The sequence below is a fragment of the Bufo gargarizans genome, chromosome 4, assembly GCF_014858855.1.
Source record: "Bufo gargarizans isolate SCDJY-AF-19 chromosome 4, ASM1485885v1, whole genome shotgun sequence".
NCBI lineage: Eukaryota > Metazoa > Chordata > Amphibia > Anura > Bufonidae > Bufo > Bufo gargarizans.
Window position 1 is genome coordinate 508,232,937 of NC_058083.1, and position 24,204 is coordinate 508,257,140.

The window sequence follows — 24,204 nt, forward strand, 5'->3', positions numbered from 1 at the left end:
ATGCTGCTGTGAGGGAGGAGCAGTCAGGGGATAATACTGCTGCCAGTACTGGAGCGGTGGTCAGGGAATAATGATGCTGCACAGTATTATTTATTTGGCACTGCTGGGGAGGTATTTTAAAAGTTATGTACACCTTTGGGGGACAAACACTTGGTGACACCTCGATAGTGTCTGGGGGATCTAGTGTAGCAGTGGGACTACCACAAACCCGGCAATTACAAAAATAAAATGGAAAGAATTCTGTAGGACCATGAAGGTTGGATAATTTTTTTTAAAGAGAGAGTGGAGTTGTCCCCAACAGCACTACTCTGTGCCACTCTAAAAACAGAGATAAGAGAAAACAATTAGGTTATGACAGGGATGGAGAAAATACTGTATACCCCAGAGTGCCAGTTCAATATAGTTTGTTTCAGAAAGAGCACTTTCCTTCATCGGGGATGGAAGGAATTTATCAGGTATCTGAAGGAAAGCTTTCTTTCTGAAAAAGGTTGGATTTCATGGTCAATTACTGCACCCATAGCTCTAGTAGTGATGTCACGAAAGAGCACTCACGAGGCGCTAGCTTCCAGTGCACTTTGGAGTAGTGCCACAGACTCAAAGCCAATAGACTTGCTATGCTACCCTGGATTGATACACTGGAGAGTGGGGTACACCAAGCAGGAGAACCACTAGTAACGTCTAATGTAGGACAGGCTCACCAGAGTACTAAGGGTACTCCGGTGGGCCTAGGCTCTGACAATAATGGACCCCCAAGGTCTTATATACACAGAGGGTGGGCACTCAGAACCATTTCCTTTGGGTTGCCCAAGGGACTTCAGTCCAACACTAATAACCTCCACTACCAGTAGAACATGTGGAGGATAAGAACAGTGGACCGAAAGTTAATACTTATCTCCGTGAACCTGCTACTACACGACTTATGGTCATAGCTGTATGTGTGGCAGAGGTGCAACAGAGGGTGAGTGTAGTACATTGACGATAGTGCGGTACTAATAGTCTCTTCTTTAGTTATTCTGCAGATAGCAGCGAAGCGGTACTGCTGCATCATCGCACAACTCTACAGTAGCAATGCCAGTGTGTCATACAAGCAGACGAGGTCGCCATCCTGAAATTAATATTAAACACCTGGAAACCCCCTTTAAGATGTAGGCAATATTCTGGTTACTTATATATCTTAAGGTAGGATGCAGGTTGTCAGATTAAATTGTGCATTAGTTATAAGTGTGGAAGACAAGTATGAAATTTTAATTTGATGGAAGAGTATAAGCCGTCAAGTGTCATTCACCATTCATATAGAAGAATTGACATTTTAATGTACTTTTTAACCCAGATTTGACTATGTGAGTTATAAATGACAAGAAGATGAAATCACAGCCACGTAAAACTGCTCTGGATCTGTGAACAGAATATAATTATTACTATTATTAATATGATTATCGTGTTACATTTATTTTATTTTAGATTTAGATCTTTAAATATTATAGTTTATTATTACTTATTATATATTATTCTATTTAAGTTGCATCTTAATGGAGTGGTCCATATAGCTGGCCAGCTAAGACCTGTCCTAGGTTGCTAATATAGCTTATATGTTTAAACAGCTAGACCAGCCAATAATCTTAATACAGTTGCTATGTTTGCGTGTTAAAGACAGGGCAGAGTTATTTACAGTGACTTCATGTTTGGATGTCATATAACTGTTATATATTGTGTTCACAGAAGCAGAAAAGATAGTATGCCTTTAAGATTCATTCTATAGATGTGAGGTAAGCTCAATGACACAGCAGAAACAACAGAAAGCATAGAGTTAAACTGTTGTTGCTGGGCAGGAGTCTAGACCAATCATAGCCAGCCTCACACAGCCCAGGAGTTTTGACCACTTACAGCTAGCCTCACACACAGCTTGTGTGGGAAATTCCCCTAGCAGGAGCTGCTAGAACCATTACACCAAAGAGAGAAGCTAACCAGACATTCACTCCACTAAGAGCTGTGTTTTATGGAGAGAGAGGCCAAAATAGGTATTTAAAACAGTTATATAATGTTCATACTGTTAATATAGTGATTAGAACTGTATACTGAACTGGTTATATGTGTGTTTACTTACAGTTCCACCAAACCACAAATTCAATTGCAAACTACAAAGTCCACAATCCAAGTTCAAATTCCATATTGCAATCCAAATTGTATACAACCATACCAGATCATACCCAACCAATCAAAAAATAGTTACTGCTAACTGCATGCTGCAAATGGCAACCAAATTCAGCAAGTGAACTATTAGTTAGACCTCAGATATACCCCTCAGAGAGATCATAAAGTGCTTAAATAACTTAAAGTGAGAGTACAGATAATCAAGAGAGAAATATATCCACCATTTTATATGTTGAATGACAAGATTGAACAGTTGAACCACCATCTTATGCATACTGCCATTTGGTGATAACTTTTCCACAAGTGTTATGTACTTGGACTATCTGCTGCGGAGGCGGCAGTGTTATATATGACGAAAAGTTGAAGTTAATAAAGAAGTTATTTCAAGCATTTGGTGTGCTCTTTAAACCTACTGTTTCCATAGGATGGCGCTAGAGGAATTACAGAGTAATAGAAAGTCTGGTTAGACTAAAAGTCAGAGATATCAAAATTCTTCTAATGCCACAGCGCAAAAGGCACTTCATAGTGCTGCGCCTGCCACAGTGGAACTATTACCCTCAGAGGGTGAAGCGATAGCGCTCCTCAACTTTCACAGTAAAGAGTGCATTAGAGCAGCGGAGAACCAGCATATACCACCGCGCAGTAACTGCTCCCTGAGTTAGCAAGCAAAGACACCTCAGCAGAGCTACCATAGAGGCCATAGAACGTGTGCATTAGTCAAACTGCAGCCGACTCTTAAAGTGGCAGAACGGCAAAGGCAAAATAGTCAGAGAAAGAGTGCCAACCCTCCTGCGATCACTAAAGAGAGGAAGAGACGCATGGTGGGAGGCTAGAGTGCCCGCACCGCTATCCACGGAGACCACGTACTGCAGCCAGCTAGTTTCCCGCCACTGGGCCAAAGGTACGCAAGCGGCGTATCCAAGCCAGCGCATCGAAAGCATTGCAAGTCTGCACAGAGCATTAAGCATCATATTAAGAAAAGACACTTCTTCTTTAAGACTGACATTTGTTCCTGCTCTTCAGAATAAGGTCAGAGCTTTCATTTTATTACTTATCATTGCATATAGGCTTTGGCATAAAGAGACATTTTTAGTGTTTAGAAATAAGAGACTTTAAAGTAAAAACAAAGGACAGTTTGTAGTATATGGACTCTAAAGTATTTAAAATGAAAGTCATTTATTTCTGCATTTTGTCAGTATTGCATTTAAAGTGAAAGTTATTTCTGCAATTGTCAGTATTGCATTAAAAGTGAAAGGCATCTTATTATTTGTATTGATTGTGATAGCATTGAAAGTAAAATGTCTGAGCCTAGTATTACCATGCGACTGTTAGAGGATACAAAGATTGATAGAGTAGAAGTTGAAGAGCAAGGGAACCTGTCTGAGGTAGAAGAGTCTGATGCAGCATTAGTCTTGCCTCAAACAAATATAGCCCAAACAGATGAACTAAGACGTTCATCATGTGCCAGAAAACCAACCTCAAAGATGCTGGAAAATTTGGAGCAAGAAGCAGCATTAAAAGAGAAAAAGTTCGCCCGGATGTATGGTGGAAATCATACATTAAAGACATTCGTAGAAAGCTAAAGCAAGAAAGTATAAAAAGGAACTTGAGTGATATGGTAGAGATGGTAGAAGAATCTGAATTAAGAGCTTATGGCAGCATATGTTCACCTGTGGTCATTTAAGACACCTTCCCAGGATATTGTAAGGAACATGGACCCATTTACTGCAGTCACTAAAGATTTGGTAAAGCTCATGAGAGATCTTTCATCTGCAGCTAATTATGATTAAGTTAAAGCAAGAAGTAGAATGAACGAGCTTTTTATGAGAGACTATGCTAAATCTTTATGGGGAACCACAATCTCAAGTGGGACTTCCTTCGCTCGCAGAAGTGCCACCCACATATCAGAGTCCTCAAATACTTCAGCCAAAAGTAAGAAATTTGTTGAACAAATTGCTGTCAAGAGAGCAGAAATTGAAATGGAAGCTGCCATTGAGGCACAGCGCTGTCAAATATGAAGCACAGCGCCATCAAATGGAAGCTGAAATGGATGCACAGCACCATCAGATGGAAGCTGAAATGGAGGCACAGCGCCATCAAATAGAATCTGAAATGGAAGCACAGCGCCAACAGATGAAAAGTCTGGAAAGGCAGAAAGAACTTAAGATCATAGAAGTCAGACTCAGAGTATATGAGGAGGATATGAGTCAGAGTAGTCATAGGTTCAAATCTGTACTAAGTGAGGAAAAATACTCCTATTTTCCATTACACGCTCAAGAGAATGAAAGGAAATCTCCAGCATGCTTCCATCCCTGCTCAGAAAGACAAAGAGAGGCCTAGTCCAGTGTTAGGAAAAAGGTGTGTGAATTTACCCTCTATCTCTAACGGAAAAAAAATAAAGAAAGGGACTCACCTAACATAGAACTAAGTGAGAAGATAGAACCGGATGATTCTATTCCTAGATGTCACGGCAATGCTCAGGAGAATGTTACAACCATTGTCCCAGCAAGACCACAGAGAACAGTCCTAGCTAGACTTCCCATTCCAGAACCTATTGTATTTTCAGGAGACGTACTGAAGTTCATAGAGTGGAAGGCAAGTTTTGATATGATCATTGATCATCATTGCTTCAGTCCAGTTGACGAGTTATTCTACCTTCAGAGATATGTTGGTGGGAAAGTGAAGAAAGTTGGATAAGAGTCTTGCAAAACTTCAGAGAAGTTCGAATACCCAGATGATTTGTACCTTCGGAAAGTGCAAGAAAATAGAACTTCTTCACTTTTCAGATGCCAGTAGTTATGGTCAGTGCTCCTACATCAAAGTAATAGGAGAAGAAAAGATACACTGTGCCCTGGTTATAAGGGGAAGGCCAGAGTTGCACCTACCAGTGTTCGGACAATACCAAGACTTGAACTGACAGCAGCCGTAGTTTCAGCATCAGTAAGCAAGTTTCTGAGAAAAAAATTGGAATTGAAAATAGATGAAGAATATTTTTGGACAGACTCACAAGTTGTCCTAGGATTAGGATACATAAACAACAAAGCTTGAATATTCCATATCTTTGTCGCCAACAGAGTTGAGAAAATTCTGGAAACAACAAATCCGCAACATTGGCATCACATTGACACAAAGCATAACCCAGCAGATCATGCTTCAAGGAGGCCTGAATGTAACAGAATAGAAAAATTCAAATTGGTTCACAGGCCCAGAGTTCCTTTGGGAAAAGGAAATCACGCCCAGTAAAGGTAACACAGAATGGTCAATGGGTGATCCAGAAGTAAAAGTTGAACAAACATTAAGCACTGCTGCCAAGTGTCAAGATGACATACTTGAAAGACTAGCCAGATGTTCAAAATAGAATACGGTCATAAACGTAGTAGCTCGAATTCAACGTTTGGCAAAGGGAATCAGAAAGAAGGAATTGTTGAATGTAGAAGAAAGAATAAAGCTGAAGAAACAGTCATAAGAATCATTCAACAGAGATTCTACAGTGAAGAGTTGAAGAGACTTAGTCAAGAACCTAAAAGGCTTCCAAACAACCACCCTTTGTACAAGCCTAATCTTGTTTTAAAGGATGGTATACTGAAGGTGGGAGGGAGACTGGAAAATGCATTGTTACCTAGCAGAGTGAAGCATCCAGCAATTCTATCCAAAAAACTCTACTTTCACAAGATTGATTATGATCACTACTACAACAAATCCTCGCATCAAGGAAGAAGCTATACCCAAAGCTGCTTGAGAGAAGCTGGTTACTGGATAGTGAAAGGAAGCAAAGTTATAGCAAAGTATATAAGTAAGCGTGTAGTCTGCAGAAAGGCACGCAGACCTACTGAAGAACAAAGAATGCCAAATTTACCGGCAGATCGTTTAAACCCATCACCACCATTTCTTTATAGCGGAATGGATTGTTTTGGCCCATTCATCACCAAACAGAACCGCAAGGAGTACAAGAGATATGGACAAATATTTACATGTCTAAGCTCCAGAGCAATTCACCCGGAAATATTAGAGGATATGTCAACGGACGCATTCATCAACGACTTGATATGTTTCATAGCCATTAGAGGTACTGTCAGAGAGCTTAGTTCTGACCAAGGATCAAATTTTGTCGGAGCAAAGAATGAATTGAAGAAATCTCTAAAGAGATCGATAAAGAGAAAGTAACTGAGTATTTGCTAGAGAAACAGTGAGATTTTCATATGAATGCTCCACATGCAAGCCATACAGGAGGAGTTTGGAAAAGACAAATCAGAACTGTAAGAAATGTGTTAAAGAGGACCTTTCACCGATCCTGACATTGTGAACTAAGTATACAGACATATTTTCCCTGGGCGCCGCTCCGTTCTCCCACTATGCCCTCCGGTATCTTCGTTCACTAAGTTATAGTAGGCGGAGTCTGCCCTTGTTCTGCTATAGCGCTGGCCAATCGCATCGCAGAGCTCACAGCCTAATTTAACCGATGGTTAAAATATACCATCCGATGGTATAAAAGATGGTATAAAAGAACTCCAGACTTTACATTGAAAGTCAATGGGGACGGATCCGTTTGAAATGGCACCATATTGTGTCAACGTCAAACGGATCCGTCCCCATTGACTTGCATTGTAATTCAGGACGGATCCGTTTGGCTCCGCACGGCCAGGCGGACACCAAAACGACTTTTTTTTCATGTCCGTGGATCCTCCAAAAATCAAGGAAGACCCACGGATGAAAAAACGGTCACGGATCACGGACCTACGGACCCCGTTTTTGCGGACCGTGAAAATAAACTGTCGTGTGCATGAGGCCTAAGTCTGATTACATACAGCCACCACCTGGCAAGTTCACCAAATAGGATCTATATGCTATAAGGAGATAGCGAAGAGTTCAATATCTATCAGAACAGTTTTGGAATAGAAGGATAAAAGAGTACTTAGTCAATCTTATGCTAAGAAGTAAATGGCAAACACCTAGAATAAATGTTTAAGTTGGTAACATAGTGTTAGTGAAAGAAGAAGATTTACCTAGGCTAGAAGCCAATGGAAATTGGCCAAAATTCTAGAAGTTCAAAAGGATGAAGACAAACTAGTAAGAAGAGTGTTGTTACAAATAGGAGACTCAAAACTTGACATAAAAGGAAAACGTTCACAGAAGCAGAAAAGATAGTATGCCTTTAAGATGCATTACAGTATATGGATGTGAGGTAAGCTCAATGACACAGAGGAAACAACAGAAAGCATAGAGTTAAACGGGTGTTGATGGGCAGCAGTCTAGATCAATCCTAGCCAGCCTCACACAGCCCAGGAGTTTTGACCACTTACAGCCAGCCTCACACACAGCTTGTGTGGGAAATTCCCCTAGCAGGAGCTGCTATAATCATTACACCAAAGAGAGAAGCTGAACAGACATTCACTCCACTAAGAGTTGTGTTTTATGGAAGCAGAGAGGCCAAACCTCCCCTTGAGCTCAATGTAAAACAGTATGCGTTAACCTCCTTAGCTCCCTCTAGTGGTGGCTGCAGACTTAATGTTATCTTTTAAATGTGTCTATTCAGGGGATCTGGAGCTCTGTATCAGACAAATGGAGCTCTGACTGCTATAAAGATATACCGAGGAATAAATTAATATCAAATTTTGGATCAAATTAGATAAAGGAAACCAAAATCTGTTAATTGGTGGACATTCTTTTCTGTAAAATAGCTGATATTATTTGCATCTCTATTCTCACAGATTTCATTAACGCACGCAACAAATGTACACGGTGCGAGTTGCAAGGTGGTATAGTAAATCTGATGAGGCATATACATGTAAACTTCATCTACTGTACAGAGCTGGTAAATATTATGACGGATATCTTATCATCTCATTTATCTTCCATGTAATCATCATTCTGAGAAGCGGGTAAAGCTTCTCCAATTAGCCACTCCTCGGATCCTGTGTGCCAGCCTGTGTCCTGGTATATGTATATATATAATGTATATAGCCTCAGGAAATTAATCAGTGTACATTATATGCATGCATATCATTCTTTACCCACTGTGAATTTACCATTTTATTTCCCTTCATACATGGTAATGAAAAAGGTATTTGCCCCCCTTGTCTCCTGTTTATGTTTAGTGTAATTACACACTTGTCTCACTGAATGGTTCCTGGAGTCTGTCAGCGGGAAAGTCACTGATAAACCAGGCACAATGCCTTGTAGGGCTAGCTCATCTGAATGTAATGATATCTAACACATAGTGATCGTTGCTTCATTCTGGAGAAAAAGTACTTTTAATCCATAGGCAAATGAGCAGTTAAGTGCACCAAGGGCGGGCCCAAGCCACTCTGTGCACCCTTGCTCCTCCTGCTTCCTCTGACAGCCCCTCCCTTCCCTTGATTGACAGGGCCATGTGAGATGACTTTGCAGGAATATGACCCATCAATCAAGAAGGAGAGGGAGGGGCTGGCAGAGGAAGCAGGAGGAGCAAGGGTGCACAGAGTGGCTTGGGCCCGCCCTTAGTGCACTTAACTGCTCATTTGCCTATAGATTAAAAGTACTTTTTCTCCAGAATGAAGCAGCGGATCGCTAAGTAAAAGGTGTCATTACATTCAGCTGAGATAGTCTTACAAGACATTGTGCCTGGTTTATCAGTGAATTTCCTGCTGACAGATTCACTTTAAACATAATGTAAAGGAAGATCTCTTACATGCCCCTCATCAATGACTGGGTGCTCGCCCTCTACCAGACAACCCCTTCCTTTCAGAAGCTTTCACAACTAAAGTTTGATTTCAGGTTGTTCCACTGCATTTAGCTGTATTCTGCAAGACAACCTGAAGGCAAGTATTGAACTTCCCTGCAGTGTCACCACAGGGGAAACCGAGAATGACATAGTTCCTATTTAATGGGCTGTCATGTTACGGTAGAAAAGGTAGGTCTTCCAGGGCGATTTTTGTGGCAGCTAATAAATAGTGTTAAGCGCGAATATTCGAATCGCAAATTTTAATCGCGAATATCGCCACTTCGAGAATTTGCGAATATTTAAAATATAGTGCTATATATTAGTATTCGCGAATACTGTTGAATATTCTAATCGCAAATTTATCACGAATATATTACATTGCCGATTTTCGCAATCAAGTAAACAATGACTGGAGATCACAAATTCTCGAATTTGCAAATTTATGGCGAATATTTGGCCAAAAATGTGCGAAATATTGCGAATTCGAATAATGCCTATGCTGCTCATCACTACTAATAAATGAAGATCCTGAAATGAACTTGCCTAAAAGCGATATTCCCATCTCAGACAATGGGGGCATATCGCTAGGATAGGTCCCCATTGTCTGATAGGTGCGGGTCCCACCGCAGGGACCCCCACCTATATCAAGAATGGAGTAGGGAGAGTGGTAACACAGTCGCCTCATCCTCTCCTGACCCTATGGCAGGTAGTTTCTTCTTCAGGTGTCTCTGTTAATTGCATTGGGTCCTGGTGCCACATAGCATCTAGAATGTGTGTGGCCGTGCCTGGAGGAGAAAGGTAAATAAATGCCCTGTTTTTTGTTTGTTTTTTGCTCTGCACTGGGGTCTGTATTAACTATGGGTGTCTGGATTTATTTATGGGTCTGGTCTGAGGTCTGAAATAATTTTGAGGTCTGTATTTATTTATGGGTCTGGTCTGGTGTCTGGTCTTGGATCTGAATTTCTTTGGGGGTCTGGTTTGGAGTATTAGTTTAGGGTCTTGGTCTGAGGCGTGAATTTATTTGCATGTCTAATTTGGGGACAATTTATTTTTGGATCTGGTCTGGAGTCTGAATGAATTTTGGAGTCTGTCCTGGTGTTGTATTAGTTTAATAACAGTTTGGTCTGAGATCTGAATTCATTGGGTTCCGGGTCTGGTCTGAGGTCTGAATTAATTTTAAGGTTTATCCTGGAACTTTCATAAATTTGGTGAAGCATGAATTTACTTAAGGGTCTGGTCTGAGTTCCTTTTTGGGTCTCATCCACAGGATAGGGGATAACTATCTGTTCACTGGGGGTCCTATTGGTGGGAATCGCACCAATCACAACAAAGGTGGCCCTGTACCCTCTGCAGCCTTTTTTTTCAAATGAACGGAGTGGCCGGTCGGGCATGCTTGCGGCTATTCTATTAATTTCTATGGGAATTCCGGACATAGCCGAGCGCTGTACTCCGTACATTTCAGGGGGCTGCAGGGGCTTCATGGCTCCCACTCTTATGATTGGTGGGCATCCTAGCAGTAGCACACCACCGATCTAATAGTTATCCCTTATCCTGTGGATAGGGGATAACTTCAAACAACCGGAATACCCTTTTAAAGAGTTATTCCCATCTCAGACAATGGGGGCATATCGATAGGATATGCCCCCATTGTCTGATAGGTGCGGGTCTCACCTCTGGAACCCACACCTACTACGAAAATGGAGCGGGGAAGATGGTGGTCGGGGGACCCACCAATCGCTCTCCCCATATTAGTGAATAGGAGCACACCGCTGACGGAAATAGCTGAGCCAGCACACTCCACAACTTTTGGGGCTCCCTTCTCTGTGTAGGTGCGGATCCCAGAGGTGGGACCTGCACCTATCAGACAACAGGGGCATATCCTAGCAATATGCCCCCACTGTCTGAGATTGGAAAACCCCTTTAATGTCTCTGCTGTTTCATCCTATATTTTCTACTTATGTGGCTGATAGCGTATGTGGTGCCATTGTTTGGATTTTTTTCAACCCAATTCCCCCCTCCCCCTTAGATTTAAATTCCCCCCCCCCTTAGATTTTTATATCTGGGAACTTCACATCATAACAGAGGGGCAGCCAGTCCACAGAACTTAAAAATAGGAGGAGAAAGAAATAGCCTGACAAGAGTGACCATGGCTGGCTTCAGCACTCTGCACTCATGAGGAGGATAGCCCATGGCTACTGGCGTTGGCTAGTGAGTTAGACAGAGAGGGACTAGAAATGTACATAGAATTTGAAAATGGAGGCAGTGGCAGGCAGCTCAATGTCTCCAGCAGCTCCCCTGGCCAGCTTGATCTTCAGATCTCTCCCCCATTGAGAATCTGGGACTGAATTGGGTAACAGATCTCCCATGCACATCAACAAACAACCACCTTGCTCCAAGATGAACTTGGAGTCACCACTGGAGGATATCCACCAACTGTATGACTGTCACCATGCTAGAGTAGCAGCCTGTATCACAGTAAGGCTGGGTTCACACCTGAGCGTACCCGATAAGTGCTGTTTAAAAGCGTGTTTATCGGGCGTTTACATACGCGCGAGGAAACAAGCAAACGCCTATTGTCGCGCGTTCCCGCTAAGTCTATGTGCGGGAACGCTCGACAATACGCCCCAAAGAAGCTCCTGTACTTCTTGGGGCGTAGGGAGTTTTACAGCGCGTTCGTACGCGCTGTAAAATGCTCAGGTGTGAACCATTCCCATAGGGAATCATTGGTTTTTGCCTGTTGAGCGTTTTACAGCGCGTAGGAACGCGCTGTAAAACTCTCAGGTCTGAACCCAGCCTAAGGGGAGATGCCAACCAGATAAAATGTGACCCTGCCTCAACACACGCCCTGTTCCAGAACCCAATATAAAAGGGCCACCACCTTGGTCGTGTGATCATTGACCAAGCACTACTAGCACTTTATATTTTCCAGGTGTTTTTTCCCATTTTCCGGCAGTGTACATGCACGTGTGGATTTGTGAACATATAATACACCTGCTCATTATTTCAAATGACCAGGACCCCCACATGTGCCGTCTATAACTCTGGTTGTAATTGCACATGGGCACCCAGATGTGCAGAATCTCCTCTTAAAGCGATAGGGGGAAAATGTGACTACCGGGGAGAGATTTAATACTGTTGTGGTCTAAGTACATTTAAACTTCAGGAGAAGCGGCGGCCGGTGATTCATGCTCGTGTAGCTGAATATAACGATTGTATCTGAAGCCCCAGTGCGCCATTCTCATTTCACTCAAAATAAAAAAACAAATGTATCTGTGTCAGTCAGTGCCCTTCCGCTGTACTGCGAGGCATCAAACAGGCGACAATTATGATTGGGAGGTGATTGTGTCAGATTGCTGGAAAGTTTATTGCTTGGCGGCGTGTTTGGCAGTAGCGCATTCCCTTTCATATTACTCTTTACATCATTGTTTGTCTGTGACTGGAATAATCAAATGACATCAAACTGTGTCAGATTCAATTTACAGTATTTTCCACTGATGCCCGAAGGTTTCTTGCTGTGTATAAGGGATTTGTAAATTATACTGCTGCCGTGCAATGATGATTATTATTAATGTTGGACTGTGCAGGTAAAGCTACGTTCACAACATACTTGTGGTGCTCACCATAAAGGCTGGGAATATCCCCTGCCGGGTGCGCCAAATGTTTCCATACGGTATCATAGGCTCGGGAGAATTATAAATGACATCTAGGTGCAGTTGGCCTACATTTTAATTTACTGAATGGAAAAAGGTTGCTTTGCAACAAATGTGGATCCTGCAAAAAATCTACACTGAGCCGTGCATTTTTTATTTATTTTTTGCAACAGAAGTCAAAGAGCAATTGTGCAAGTCTATGGCATGCAAATATATATGCAAGCATGGGCGTAGCTAATGGCTCATGGGCCCTTATGCAAGAGTTCAGCTTGGGCTCCCCTTCCCTCAGTACTTTCTGGCCTTCGTGCTGCTTGAGGCAAAAATAGAAATGCACCCCCCCCCCATGACAAATATTTGACTTTACCCCTTCCCTCCAGCCAGAGGTGTAAGTGGACCAGCATGCACTTTCTATAACACCAGTGTCTTCTTATGTGGCACAGGGGTCTTTGGGCCCCCTCAGGCTCCTGGACCCGGTAGCGACTGCTACCTCTGCACCCTCTATAGCAAGTACAGTTGTGTTCAAAATAATAGCAGTCAGACATCACTAACCTAATCAATCACTGTTTTTGGTAAAAATGATATTTCTACATGGCAAATAATTTACTAGCAGGTGTAGTAGAGTAATAGAAATCCAACAGACCCAACAGTTATGACATGCATGCTGCTGATTCTGTGTAATTGAATCACTAATTGAAAGGGGCATGTTCTAAATAATAGCAGTGTGGAGCTCAATTAGTGAGGTCATTCATTCTTTGACAAACAGGTGGCAATTATTGCCCTTATTTAAAGAAGGAAGGCAGCAAATGTTGTACATGCTGGTTAGGCCTCTGCACACGACCGTTGTTTCATTCCGTGTCCGTTGTTCCGTTTTTCGTGATTTTCTGAGGACCCATTGACTTTCAGTGGGTCCGTTAAAAACTCGGCTAATGCACTGTTTGTCATCCGCGTCCGTGGTTCCAGTCCGTCAAAAAAATATAACCTGTCCTATTTTTTTCACGGAAAATGGTTCGCGGACCCATTCAAGTCAATGGGTCTGTGAAAAAACGCGGAGGCACAGAAGATTGTCATCCGCGTCTGCGTCCGTTTTTTTTCCTATCATTTGCATGGCAAACTTGACTTAGATTTTTTTTTACTTTCCTTCATGTCTGGAGATCCTCCAAAAATAAAGGAAGACACAAGGAAACAAAAACGGACACGGATCACGGAACAACGGAACCCCTTTTTGAGGACCGTAAAAAAATACTGTCGTGTGCATGAGGCCTTACAGATGTGTTAATGAAGTCTGTGTGGTAATGTGAACAGTGCTGGAAGGCATGTATGTTCTACTCAGGTACTCAGGTACCTCAGACAACTAAAATCCAGAGAGTTGCAGTAGTCTCAGCAAAGCATAGTTTGCTGAGACAGTTTTTCTTATTAATTCTGGGCTGGATTTTAATTGGATTGGCAGGTAGGCTTGGCAGTAGGATCTGCCAATCCACACCCTTCCGGCACAGGTATTTCCTTCAACCTGAGGTGATCGCAGGTGAGGCCTGCTGTAATCAGGCAGGCATAAAGTGCCTCCCAGTATGTCAGTCTAGGGGAAGTGTGTGTGATCCTGGAGCAGAGGCTCTGTGTGAATGGTCTCAGCCGGGTTAGCTGAGGGGCCATGAGGCTAGGCGATAGCCTGAACTTCGGGGAACGTGGTGACGCCTGTGAAACAAGGATCACGAGGCCAGAATCGGGAGGACTACTGGGCCACAATCCCCCAAAAGGTATTGAAGTGTCACAGCCTGGAGGTTGCTGGACTGTATGGCTGAGGAAAGCCGCATTTGTGTTCCATGTATGAACAGGGCTCTCTAGGTGAGTCAGGGATACGTTTTTGTGTTTAGTTAGAGTCTAGCCAGGCAAGGGTTTGTTATTTTGTGTGGATGTCACAAATGATAAGTTGAAGCTGCGACTTCATAACCTATGCTTTGCTGAAGTTTCTGAAAAAAAGCAAGAGTTTGGACATTATAAGCATGTCTGCGAAGATGTCAGTGAGTGTGACCCCTGTAAAGAGATGATCCCCTACAACAGGCACAGGTGCAACTCCCAAGACTTCCACAATCAAATGGCTTCTATGACGGCCTAAGCTCAGTTCGGGGTGTGTGTGTTGTTGACATACTACGCAGTGGCGTAGGTATCACCATAGCAACCATAGCAGTGGCTATGGGGCCCTACGCCACTGGCCTTCTGTTGACACACACAGGCAGCCGTAACTACCGGCGCCCCGTCAGCGTGTGTGACAGTTTATTTTCAAGTTAGTTAAATATGATTCTTGTCTCAGTTCAGGGCTCCTTCACAGCAGCAGCGGCGGCGGCAGACCAGGCCCCCTCGCTAATGTGATCTAATCTTACTGTCTCCTGAAGTCTCCTGATGTGTCTGGGATTCGAACTGTCTGGGATTCGAGCTGGGACAGCTGTCGTATAGAGATATAGCAGTGCTGGGTGTGTTTGGGCAGCTGTCATGTGCATATATGTAGCAGAGCTGGGTTTGCTGGGGCAGCTGTCATATATAGAGATATAGCAGAGCTGAGTGTGCTGGGACAGCTGTCATATAGAGCTATAGCAGTGCTGGTTGTGTTTGGGCAGCTGTCATGTGTATAGATGTAGCAAAGCTGGGTTTGCTGGGGCAGCTGTCATATATAGAGATATAGCAGAGCTGAGTGTGCTGGGACAGCTGTCATATAGAGATCTAGCAGTGCTGGGTGTGTTAGGGCAGCTGTCATATGTATAGATGTACAGTTAGCCAGCTATAACAGTAGAAGTCTCATATTTTTTCAGTCAGCAGCAAGGCATCTCTTATGGTCTTGTGGTTAGGTGCTCTGCCTCTGATACAGAAGGTTGTGGGTTCGAATCCCAGCAAAAACTTTTCTGAAATACAAGCACTGACTCCATATATGGACATACAGGGCGGGACACAGGAAGAGGCTGCATCACATCGCTGACATGGAGGTAAGTAGAAGTGTTTTTTTTTTTTTTTAATACCCGACTGTTACTGCCATGGGGGGAGCGGGAGGCACTTGATACTGGCACATGGGGGGGAGAGGGGTTGGCACCTGATACTGGCACATGGGGGGGGGGGAGAGGCACTTGATACTGGCACTTTTTTTTTGGGGGGGGGAGGATATGGCACTATGATACAGGGACATGGGGGGGAGGAGAGAGGCACTTGATACTGGCACGTGGGGGGGTTTGGCACTTGATACTGGCACATGGGTGGAGGAAGAGAGGCACTTGATACTGGCATGTGTGTGGGGGGGGGGGGGTTGGCACTTGATACTGGCACATGGGTGGGTTTGGCACTATGATACTGGCACATGGGGGGAGGGAGAGAGGCACTCGATACTGGCATGTGTGGGGGGGGGGGGTTGGCACTTGATACTGGCACATGGGTGGGTTTGGCACTATGATACTGGCACATGGGGGGGGAGGGAGAGAGGCACTTGATACTGGCATGTGTGTGGGGGGGGGGTTGGCACTTGATACTGGCACATGGGTGGGTTTGGCACTATGATACTGGCACATGGGGGGGAGAGAGGCACTTGATACTGGCACATGATGGGGGGGGAATCTATGGGGACACTTACTGGCACATTATTGGGGGGCATTATCGGGGACACTAGGCCGGCAGCCTATCAGAGGCCGGACACTGAGGGGTGTTCTGGTTCTGGTCAAGCTGCCAGTTCGGTTGATGTACTGCTCCAAATTAATAAATGTTAAAGTATACGTATACTGAGAGATCAATACTGAGACAACACACAGCTCGGAGTTATAACAGGATCTCTGGTTTATTTGCGGAACAGCAGACAGTACATAGGTTTAGGACAGGAAAGAGTGGGGGGTGTAAGGTGGCGTGTATCTTTTCTATTGGCTATAAACTCTATCCATAACAGGGGCATCTACTGGGGCACTATATATGGGGCATTTTATACTGGTACATTATGGGGGGCACTAGCAGGGAGGGGGGAGAGGAGCACTATGGGGGAATTTACTGGGGGCACTATATAGGGGTATTTTATACTGGGACATTATGGGGACATTAGCTCAACTGGGGGCATTACAAAGGGGGCACATTATAAGGAGAATTATTACTACTGGGGGGGCATTATGGTGGGCTTTATTACTCCCCCATGGTATGACCCCCTAGTAGCAGCCCCAGCCTCTCCCTGCTCTGCTATCCCTCTGCCCCTTCTCCAAATCCTTATTATGAAATCTTTCTCATTAGGATAAAGCACATCAGCTCCGCCGAGCCCCCGGCCAAAGTGTGAAAGTGGCGTCCGAGATCCCCAAGGGCCAAGCCAAGTAATTGTAAGTTTTCATATGAAATATGTTTGTTATACACATATAGCCTACACTGTGCCCCACAATATACAGTATACCGCTACACTGTGCCAAAGGAGTGGGGTTTACACAGGAGGAGGGAGGTGCGAAGCGCGCTGGGGGGGCCCTTACAAATATTTGCTGTGGTGCCCAGTCACTTCTAGTTACGCTCCTGATACTACGGATGCTAAAATGTGCCTGTATAATGGCCACATCCTATTCATCATGTTTCCGATGGAAGCGCCTCATGAGCACATCATCCCAGGGATGTGACTAGGAAGAGGCTGGAGGGGCATGTGCCACTTTCTCTTCTCTAGGAAGGGGGGGCAAAAGAGTGAAAATAAAAGAGTCCAATTGCCCCCCGAAACAATGCCAGAACAGGTCAGAAGCACAGAGGTTAAGAAATGATAAGCTCAGAGTCCTCTCTACAAATGCTCGCAGTTTAGGTAAAAAAATCAATGAACTTGGGTCAATAATGGCATCTGAGAATGTAGATTTAGTGGCTGTTACAGAGACATGGTTTAATGAAAGAAATGACTGGGACATAACCATACCAGGGTACTCTTTATACAGAAGAGACAGAGAGGGCAAGAAAGGAGGAGGAGTGGCCCTGTATGTGAAAGATAGCATTAAATCTAACCTAATACAAGTTGGTGAGGCCAACATAGAGTCAGTTTGGGTTACGTTGCAGTTTGCTAATCATGCAGTAACTCGTGTAGGTGTGATATATAGACCACCTGATCAAGTTAAAGAACTAGATGATCTACTAGTTGAAGAAATAGCTAAAATGACAATGAAAGGAGAAGTTATCATTATGGGAGATTTCAATCTTCCAGATATAAACTGGAAAACCAAAATAGCAAGTTCTACCAGGAGTACAGATATTCTAAATTCCCTACTGGGGTTATCCCTACAACAAATGGTTGAGGAGCCAACCCGGAGGGAGGCCATTTTGGATTTGATATTCACAAATGGGGATTCGGTATATGATGTCATTGTAGGCGAAACCTTGGGATCTAGTGCTCACCAGTCAGTGTGGTTTAATATAAGAACTGTGAAAGAGTCCCACCACACAAAAACAAAAGTTTTAGATTTTAGAAAAACAGACTTTTCAAAAATGAAATTAGTCATAAATGAGTCCTTATCAGACTGGAACGGATTACATGGAGTCCAGGAGAAATGGGACTACTTAAAAGGTGCATTATTGAAGGCAACAGAAAATTGCATTAGACTTGTCAGTAAAAGCAAAAAAAGGAAGAGACCACTGTGGTACTCGGCAGAAGTGGCCCAAATCATTAAAAATAAAAAGCTAGCATTTTGTAATTATAAAAAAACCCAGAGCAATGAAGATAAGGAAATCTACAAGATTAGGCAGAAAGAGGCCAAGCAAGTTATAAGAACTTCTAAAGCGCAGGCAGAAGAAAAACTAGCTCAGTCTATGAAAAAAGGGGATAAGACATTCTTCAGATATATAAATGAAAAAAGGAAATTAAAACAAGGAATAACTAAATTAAAAATAAAGGACGGAAGGTATGTAGAAGAGAATAAAGGGCTAGCCGACTGCCTTAATGAATACTTTTGTTCAGTTTTTACAAAAGAAAAAGAAGGAGAAGGACCTCCACTAGAAAGGATGACTATTAAATCGTTTGATGCATGTGTCTTTACAGAGGAAGATGTTCTAAGTTTGCTGTCTAAAGTGAAGACAAATAAGTCACAGGGGCCTGATGAGATACACCCAAAATTATTAAAAGAGATTAGTGGTGAGCTGGCAAAACCGTTAACAGATTTATTTAACCAATCATTAGTAACAGGAGTCGTCCCGGAAGATTGGAAATTGGCAAATGTCGTGCCCATTCACAAGAAAGGTAGTAGGGAGGAATCGAGCAACTATAGACCAGTGAGTCTGACATCAATAGTAGGGAAATTAATGGAAACCCTATTAAAGGATAGGATTGTGGAACATCTAAAATCCCATGGATTGCAAGATGAAAAACAGCATGGGTTTACTTCAGGGAGATCATGTCAAACAAATCTTATAGATTTTTTTGACTGGGTGACTAAAATAATAGACGGTGGAGGTGCAGTAGACATTGCATATCTAGATTTTAGTAAGGCTTTTGACACTGTCCCACATAGAAGACTTATCAATAAACTGCAGTCATTGAGCATGGACTCCCATATTGTTGAGTGGATTAGGCAGTGGCTGAGTGACAGACAACAGAGGGTTGTAGTCAATGGAGAACATTCAAAACAAGGTCATGTTACCAGTGGGATTCCACAGGGATCTGTACTGGGACCAATTTTGTTTAATATCTTCATAAGTGATATTGCAAAAGGCCTCGATGGTAAGGTTTGTCTTTTTGCTGATGACACAAAGATATGTAACAGGCTTGATGTTCCTGGAGGGAAACGCCAAATGGAAAAGGACTTAGGAAAACTAGAAGAATGGTCAGAACTCTGGCAACTGAAATTTAATGTGGATAAGTGCAAGATAATGCACCTGGGGCGTAAAAACCCAAGGGCAGAATATAGAATATTCGACACAGTCCTGACCTCAGTATCTGAGGAAAGGGATTTAGGAGTAATTATTTCAGAAGACTTAAAGGTGGGAAGACAATGTAATAAAGCAGCACGAAATGCAAGCAGAATGCTTGGATGTATAGGGAGAGGTATAAGCAGTAGAAAGAGTGAAGTGCTTATGCCGCTGTACAGATCACTAGTGAGACCTCACTTGGAGTATTGTGCGCAGTACTGGAGGCCATATCTCCAGAAGGATATAGATACTCTAGAGAGAGTTCAGAGAAGAGCTACTAAACTAGTACATGGATTGCAGGATAAAACTTACCAGGAAAGGTTAAAAGACCTTAATATGTATAGCTTGGAAGAAAGAAGAGACCGAGGGGATATGATAGAAACTTTTAAATACATAAAGGGAATCAACTCGGTAAAGGAGGAGAGAATATTTAAAAGAAGAAAAACTACCACAAGAGGACACAGTTTTAAATTAGAGGGGCAAAGGTTTAAAAGTAATATAAGGAAGTATTACTTTACTGAGAGGGTAGTGGATGCATGGAATAGCCTTCCTGCAGAAGTGGTAGCTGCAAATACAGTGAAGGAGTTTAAGCATGCATGGGATAGGCATAAGGCCATCCTTCATATAAGATAGGGCCGGGGCTATTCATAGGATTCAGATATATTGGGCAGACTAGATGGGCCAAATGGTTCTTATCTGCCGACACATTCTATGTTTCTATGTTTCTTGGCCAGAGTATTTACATACTGGCTAGCGTATGGTACTGAATCCTATCCCCAGGGAAAGGAAAGCCTAAGTGTAAGGGTGTCCATACAAATTAGTCTAACGATGATCCACACAGACTTTCACCCCAAATTATTGTTTGTCGGATGTAATTTAAAGGGAATCTGTCACCTGGTTTTATCATTTTAAGCTGTCACCATTGCCATGTTCAATAAACTACCTTATTTCCTGCAGTGGTCTTCTTTCTTCATTTCGTGTTGTCATTTTGATTAAAAAAAACTATTTTTCTGTTATGCAAATGAACCTCCAAGGTGCCCAGCCCGCCTTAATTAGAAGCACGCCTTCTGATCCAGAAATATCCTCCCACAGTCGAGGCAAACGGCGCCGCCTCCTCCGCTACGTCATCTTTAACCTTGCAGATATGCCCCGTTATTCTTTATGTCGGCCGCCGGAAATATGCGCCTGTGCGATCATAAAGTTCCTGAGGGCAACAGCCTCAAAAGTGTCACATGGCATGCGCCGAGCCCAGTGACGTAATCTGAGCACCGTTGCCTCAGTAGCTTTATGATCGCGCAGGCGCACTGTCGGCGGCACTGCACCTGCGCCAGATTTCCGGCGGCAGACATGAGGAATAACGGGGTGTGTCTAGAAGGTTAAAGATGACGTAGCGGAGGGGGCGGCGCCGTTTGTCTCTTCTGTGGGAGGATATTTCTGGATCAGGAGGCGTGCTTGGGCTTCAAATTAAGGCAGGCTGGGCACTGAAGGGGGCGTTACTGGGCTCCAGAGATGAAAAAAACGCCCCTCTGGGCACCTTGGAGGTTCATTTGCATAACAGAAAAATAGCTTTTTTTTTTATCAAAATGACAACACGAAATGAAGAAAGAAGACCACTGCAGGAAATAAGGTAGTTTATTGAACATGACAATGGTGACAGCTTAAAATGATAAAACCAGGTGACAGATTCCCTTTAAAGGGACACTGACCAGCCCAATAACCATAATTAGCTGTACATATCCATGCACAGGTCTTCTAATGTGCATTAAAAACATATAAGTATCCCCCCTGTCCACATTATGAATACAGTTAACTCACGTTTTATAACCTGAAGTAATGGCTGTTCTTTCTGCCCAAGGGGCGGCGTTTCAGCTTCACTTGCGCCCAGCCAGCATCAGCCCAACCGCCGTTTTGAAGCACCGCCCAGCTCATCAATATTCACTTAGCTGGGCGGCTTCTGCTGTCCCCGACCTTCCGAGATCCGGTGCATGCCCAATAGAAAGCTATGGGCATCGGACTCTCTTTCAGCTTCTGCGCATGCGCCCGGCACCCATAGCTTTCTATTGGGCATGAGCCGGATCTCGGAAGGTCGGGGAGACGGGACAGCAGAAGCCGCCCAGCTAAGTGAATATTGATGAGCTGGGCGGCGCTTCAAAACGGCGGTTGGGCTGATGCTGGCTGGGCACAAGAGAAGCTGAAACCCCGCCCCTTGGGCAGAAAGAAAAGCGATTACTTCAGGTTATAAAAGGTGAGTTTACTGTATTTATAATGTGGACAGGGGGGATACTTATATGTTTTTAATGCACATTAGAAGACCTGTGCATGGATATGTACAGCTAATTATGGTTATTGGGCCGGTCAGTGTCCCTTTAAGGAAGTTGACTGGTGACATGATGTCATTGCCTGGAAGGAAGTTGGCTATGTGTAAAATTTACATCCCTAGTCCATGATTGATCTTTGAGTGAAAGAACATTTCAAGAAAAATTTGTCCTTCATCTGGTGCCATTGTTCATGTATGGCCAGTTTTAATGACTAACAGCCAACAATGATAATGCCTACACAGACGCCATAAGGTCCTATAGCAAAATTTAGTATGGGTCCTCCACTTCCCCTTCCTCCATGGGGATTTCAACAAAAAAAAAATCTTTAAAAGAAAATAAAAAATCTACCTCAACCATTTTCAATTCGGTTTCTTCGTCAAATTTTACCGAAAAATTTGCTTTGTGACGAATTACTTTATTATGAAGATAATTTCTTTGTAAATAGCGGGTGCAATGACAGGGAACGCTGAACCCCCCCATCACTGAACCCCTCAGATGCCGCCTTCATCGCTAATTGCGGCATCTGAGATCCATATTAAAGCCATTACTGCTTGCTCATAAAAAAAAAATGTAATCATACTTTCCTCAACCATTTTGATCGTGAAGAAGCTGCCGCAGCCATCTTGCTTGAAGATCAAGCGCAAAATCTTGTGCGGCGCGTTAAGACGTCATCATTTTGGCCGGCGTGGTGACGTTATATGTTGCTGCGCACAAGATTTTGCACGGGATCTGTAAGCAAGAAGGCCATAGCGGCCTCTTCGCGCTCAAATGGATGAGGTAAGTATGATTTTATTAAATTTTTAACGCCATTTCAGGTAAAATCAATAAGTTACCACGAAGCACGAGGAAATTCGGCTTTGTGGCAAATCAAATTTTTCCTGAAATTTGGATCGAAGACTTCGATTGGCTCAACACTAATTAGGGGGAGCTCAGTGCAGAGGAATTTATTATTAATATTTTTTTATCATTGCATTTTACTCATTTTGGGTTAAAAATAATTTTTTCAGTTGGTCTTTATTAAAAATGTTCAGCCTTCATTTTCGGTGTATCTGCAGACTATTGTTTTATGTTTTACAGTGAATCCGTCAGAGAGCTGATCTGATGGCTGGATGTGTGGCCCTTATCTCTGAACACTCATTATAGCTAAATTATTATCAAACAGATTAGAATGTGGCTTAAATGAGTGCTTATGAGCTATCAGGAGTTCAGAGATAAGGGCTACACATCCAGCCATCAGAGCAGCTCCCTGATGGATTCACAGTAAAACAGAACAGTCTGCAGATACACTGAAAGTGAATGATGTAGAAAAAAAAACTGTTAAATATTGTTATTAAAGACCAAATGAAAAAATTACTTTTAGCCCAAGATGAGTAAAATGCAATGGAAAAAAAAATTGGCCCCAAAGGTGTACATAGCTTTTAAGTTGAGGTGCAAGAGCTGTGGCCCTTTGTGTTGGTCATTGGCAGGTTATAGAAGTGACATTGGTTGGGCAGCTTATGTACCTTTGTTTTAGTCATATAACGTAGGCCAATCTCCACCTTTTCAATCAAAAGTTTTATTTCTCAAATGCTTACCAAATTAATTCTACCGTTTTGTGTCTGGAACTCCTATACAGAGCTATGTGTCTCCATGGCAACAGACTACAAATAAAACCCGATGAAACGTTTACCTGTGAACAATATATCCCGTTATGTACCCATTTGGTTTCTTTGGTGCTTTCCATGTAACCCTAATGTCGTGTGGGCCAACTGCAAAAAGTACTGGTGGGTCAAGACCTTCCGGTGCTGCTTCTTTAGTTACCGCGAATATGGGACTGCCGACTCCACAACTACCTATAAGATAAGAAGAATAACTATAAAACTGAACACAATTGCATATTATACAGAAATTCATAAAAAAAAAAAAAAAAGATTTAAGGATCAGTGAAGTGATACAAAAGACTACTTAGGTCCAAAATCTATTTTATTAGAGCAGGAAGGTCAACGCTGCACACTCAGCGTTAGATGATGAAATAGTGGCCTCCTGCAGCTGCCACTAGGGGGAGCTTACTGTATACTCATTTTTTTCAGTTCAAAGTAAGCTGTAAGCTCTTCAGCTCCCCCTAGTGTTGGCTGCATCATATTAGAAATGTAGAAATCCCATAGAATAAACCTCTGTAAACTTACATATAAACTCAAAAAGGCATACAGAGGTACAGCAGGGCCTATCAGTCCTGTACAACATGGAGGTCACATGGACCTTTAAGATGGGCTTGTACATGGGCTTTTTTTCAATATTTCAGTCTGTTTTAAAATCCATCTAAAATCTGACCAAGAAACTCCACAAGTCACTATCTTACCATATTGACAAGCTTGTACTCGAAGGGAAAAACTCTTCACCCGGGACCAAGTCTTCCAAAATGATAAAGCGTTTTCCTCCTGCCGGGTGACTCTGTGCCTCCTTCCTACCAGCGTTCAGCAAAACGTTAAAATCCAAGGGGACGCTGGGGTCATACACCCCTGAAAAGAGAGAT

General features: G+C 43.0%; 1 protein-coding gene across 1 annotated transcript in view; it reads right to left on the reverse strand.

Moving 5' to 3' along the window:
• The window catches only part of USH2A (usherin), a 426,892-nt gene that overhangs the window by 119,692 nt on the left and 282,996 nt on the right, over nt 1–24,204 (reverse strand). Inside the window, exons 25-26 of the mRNA XM_044291289.1 lie at nt 24,050–24,190; nt 23,362–23,524 (exon numbers count right to left, since the gene is read on the reverse strand). Coding sequence (XP_044147224.1) covers nt 23,362–23,524; nt 24,050–24,190 — 304 coding nt within the window. The remainder of the gene's footprint in view (nt 1–23,361; nt 23,525–24,049; nt 24,191–24,204) is intronic.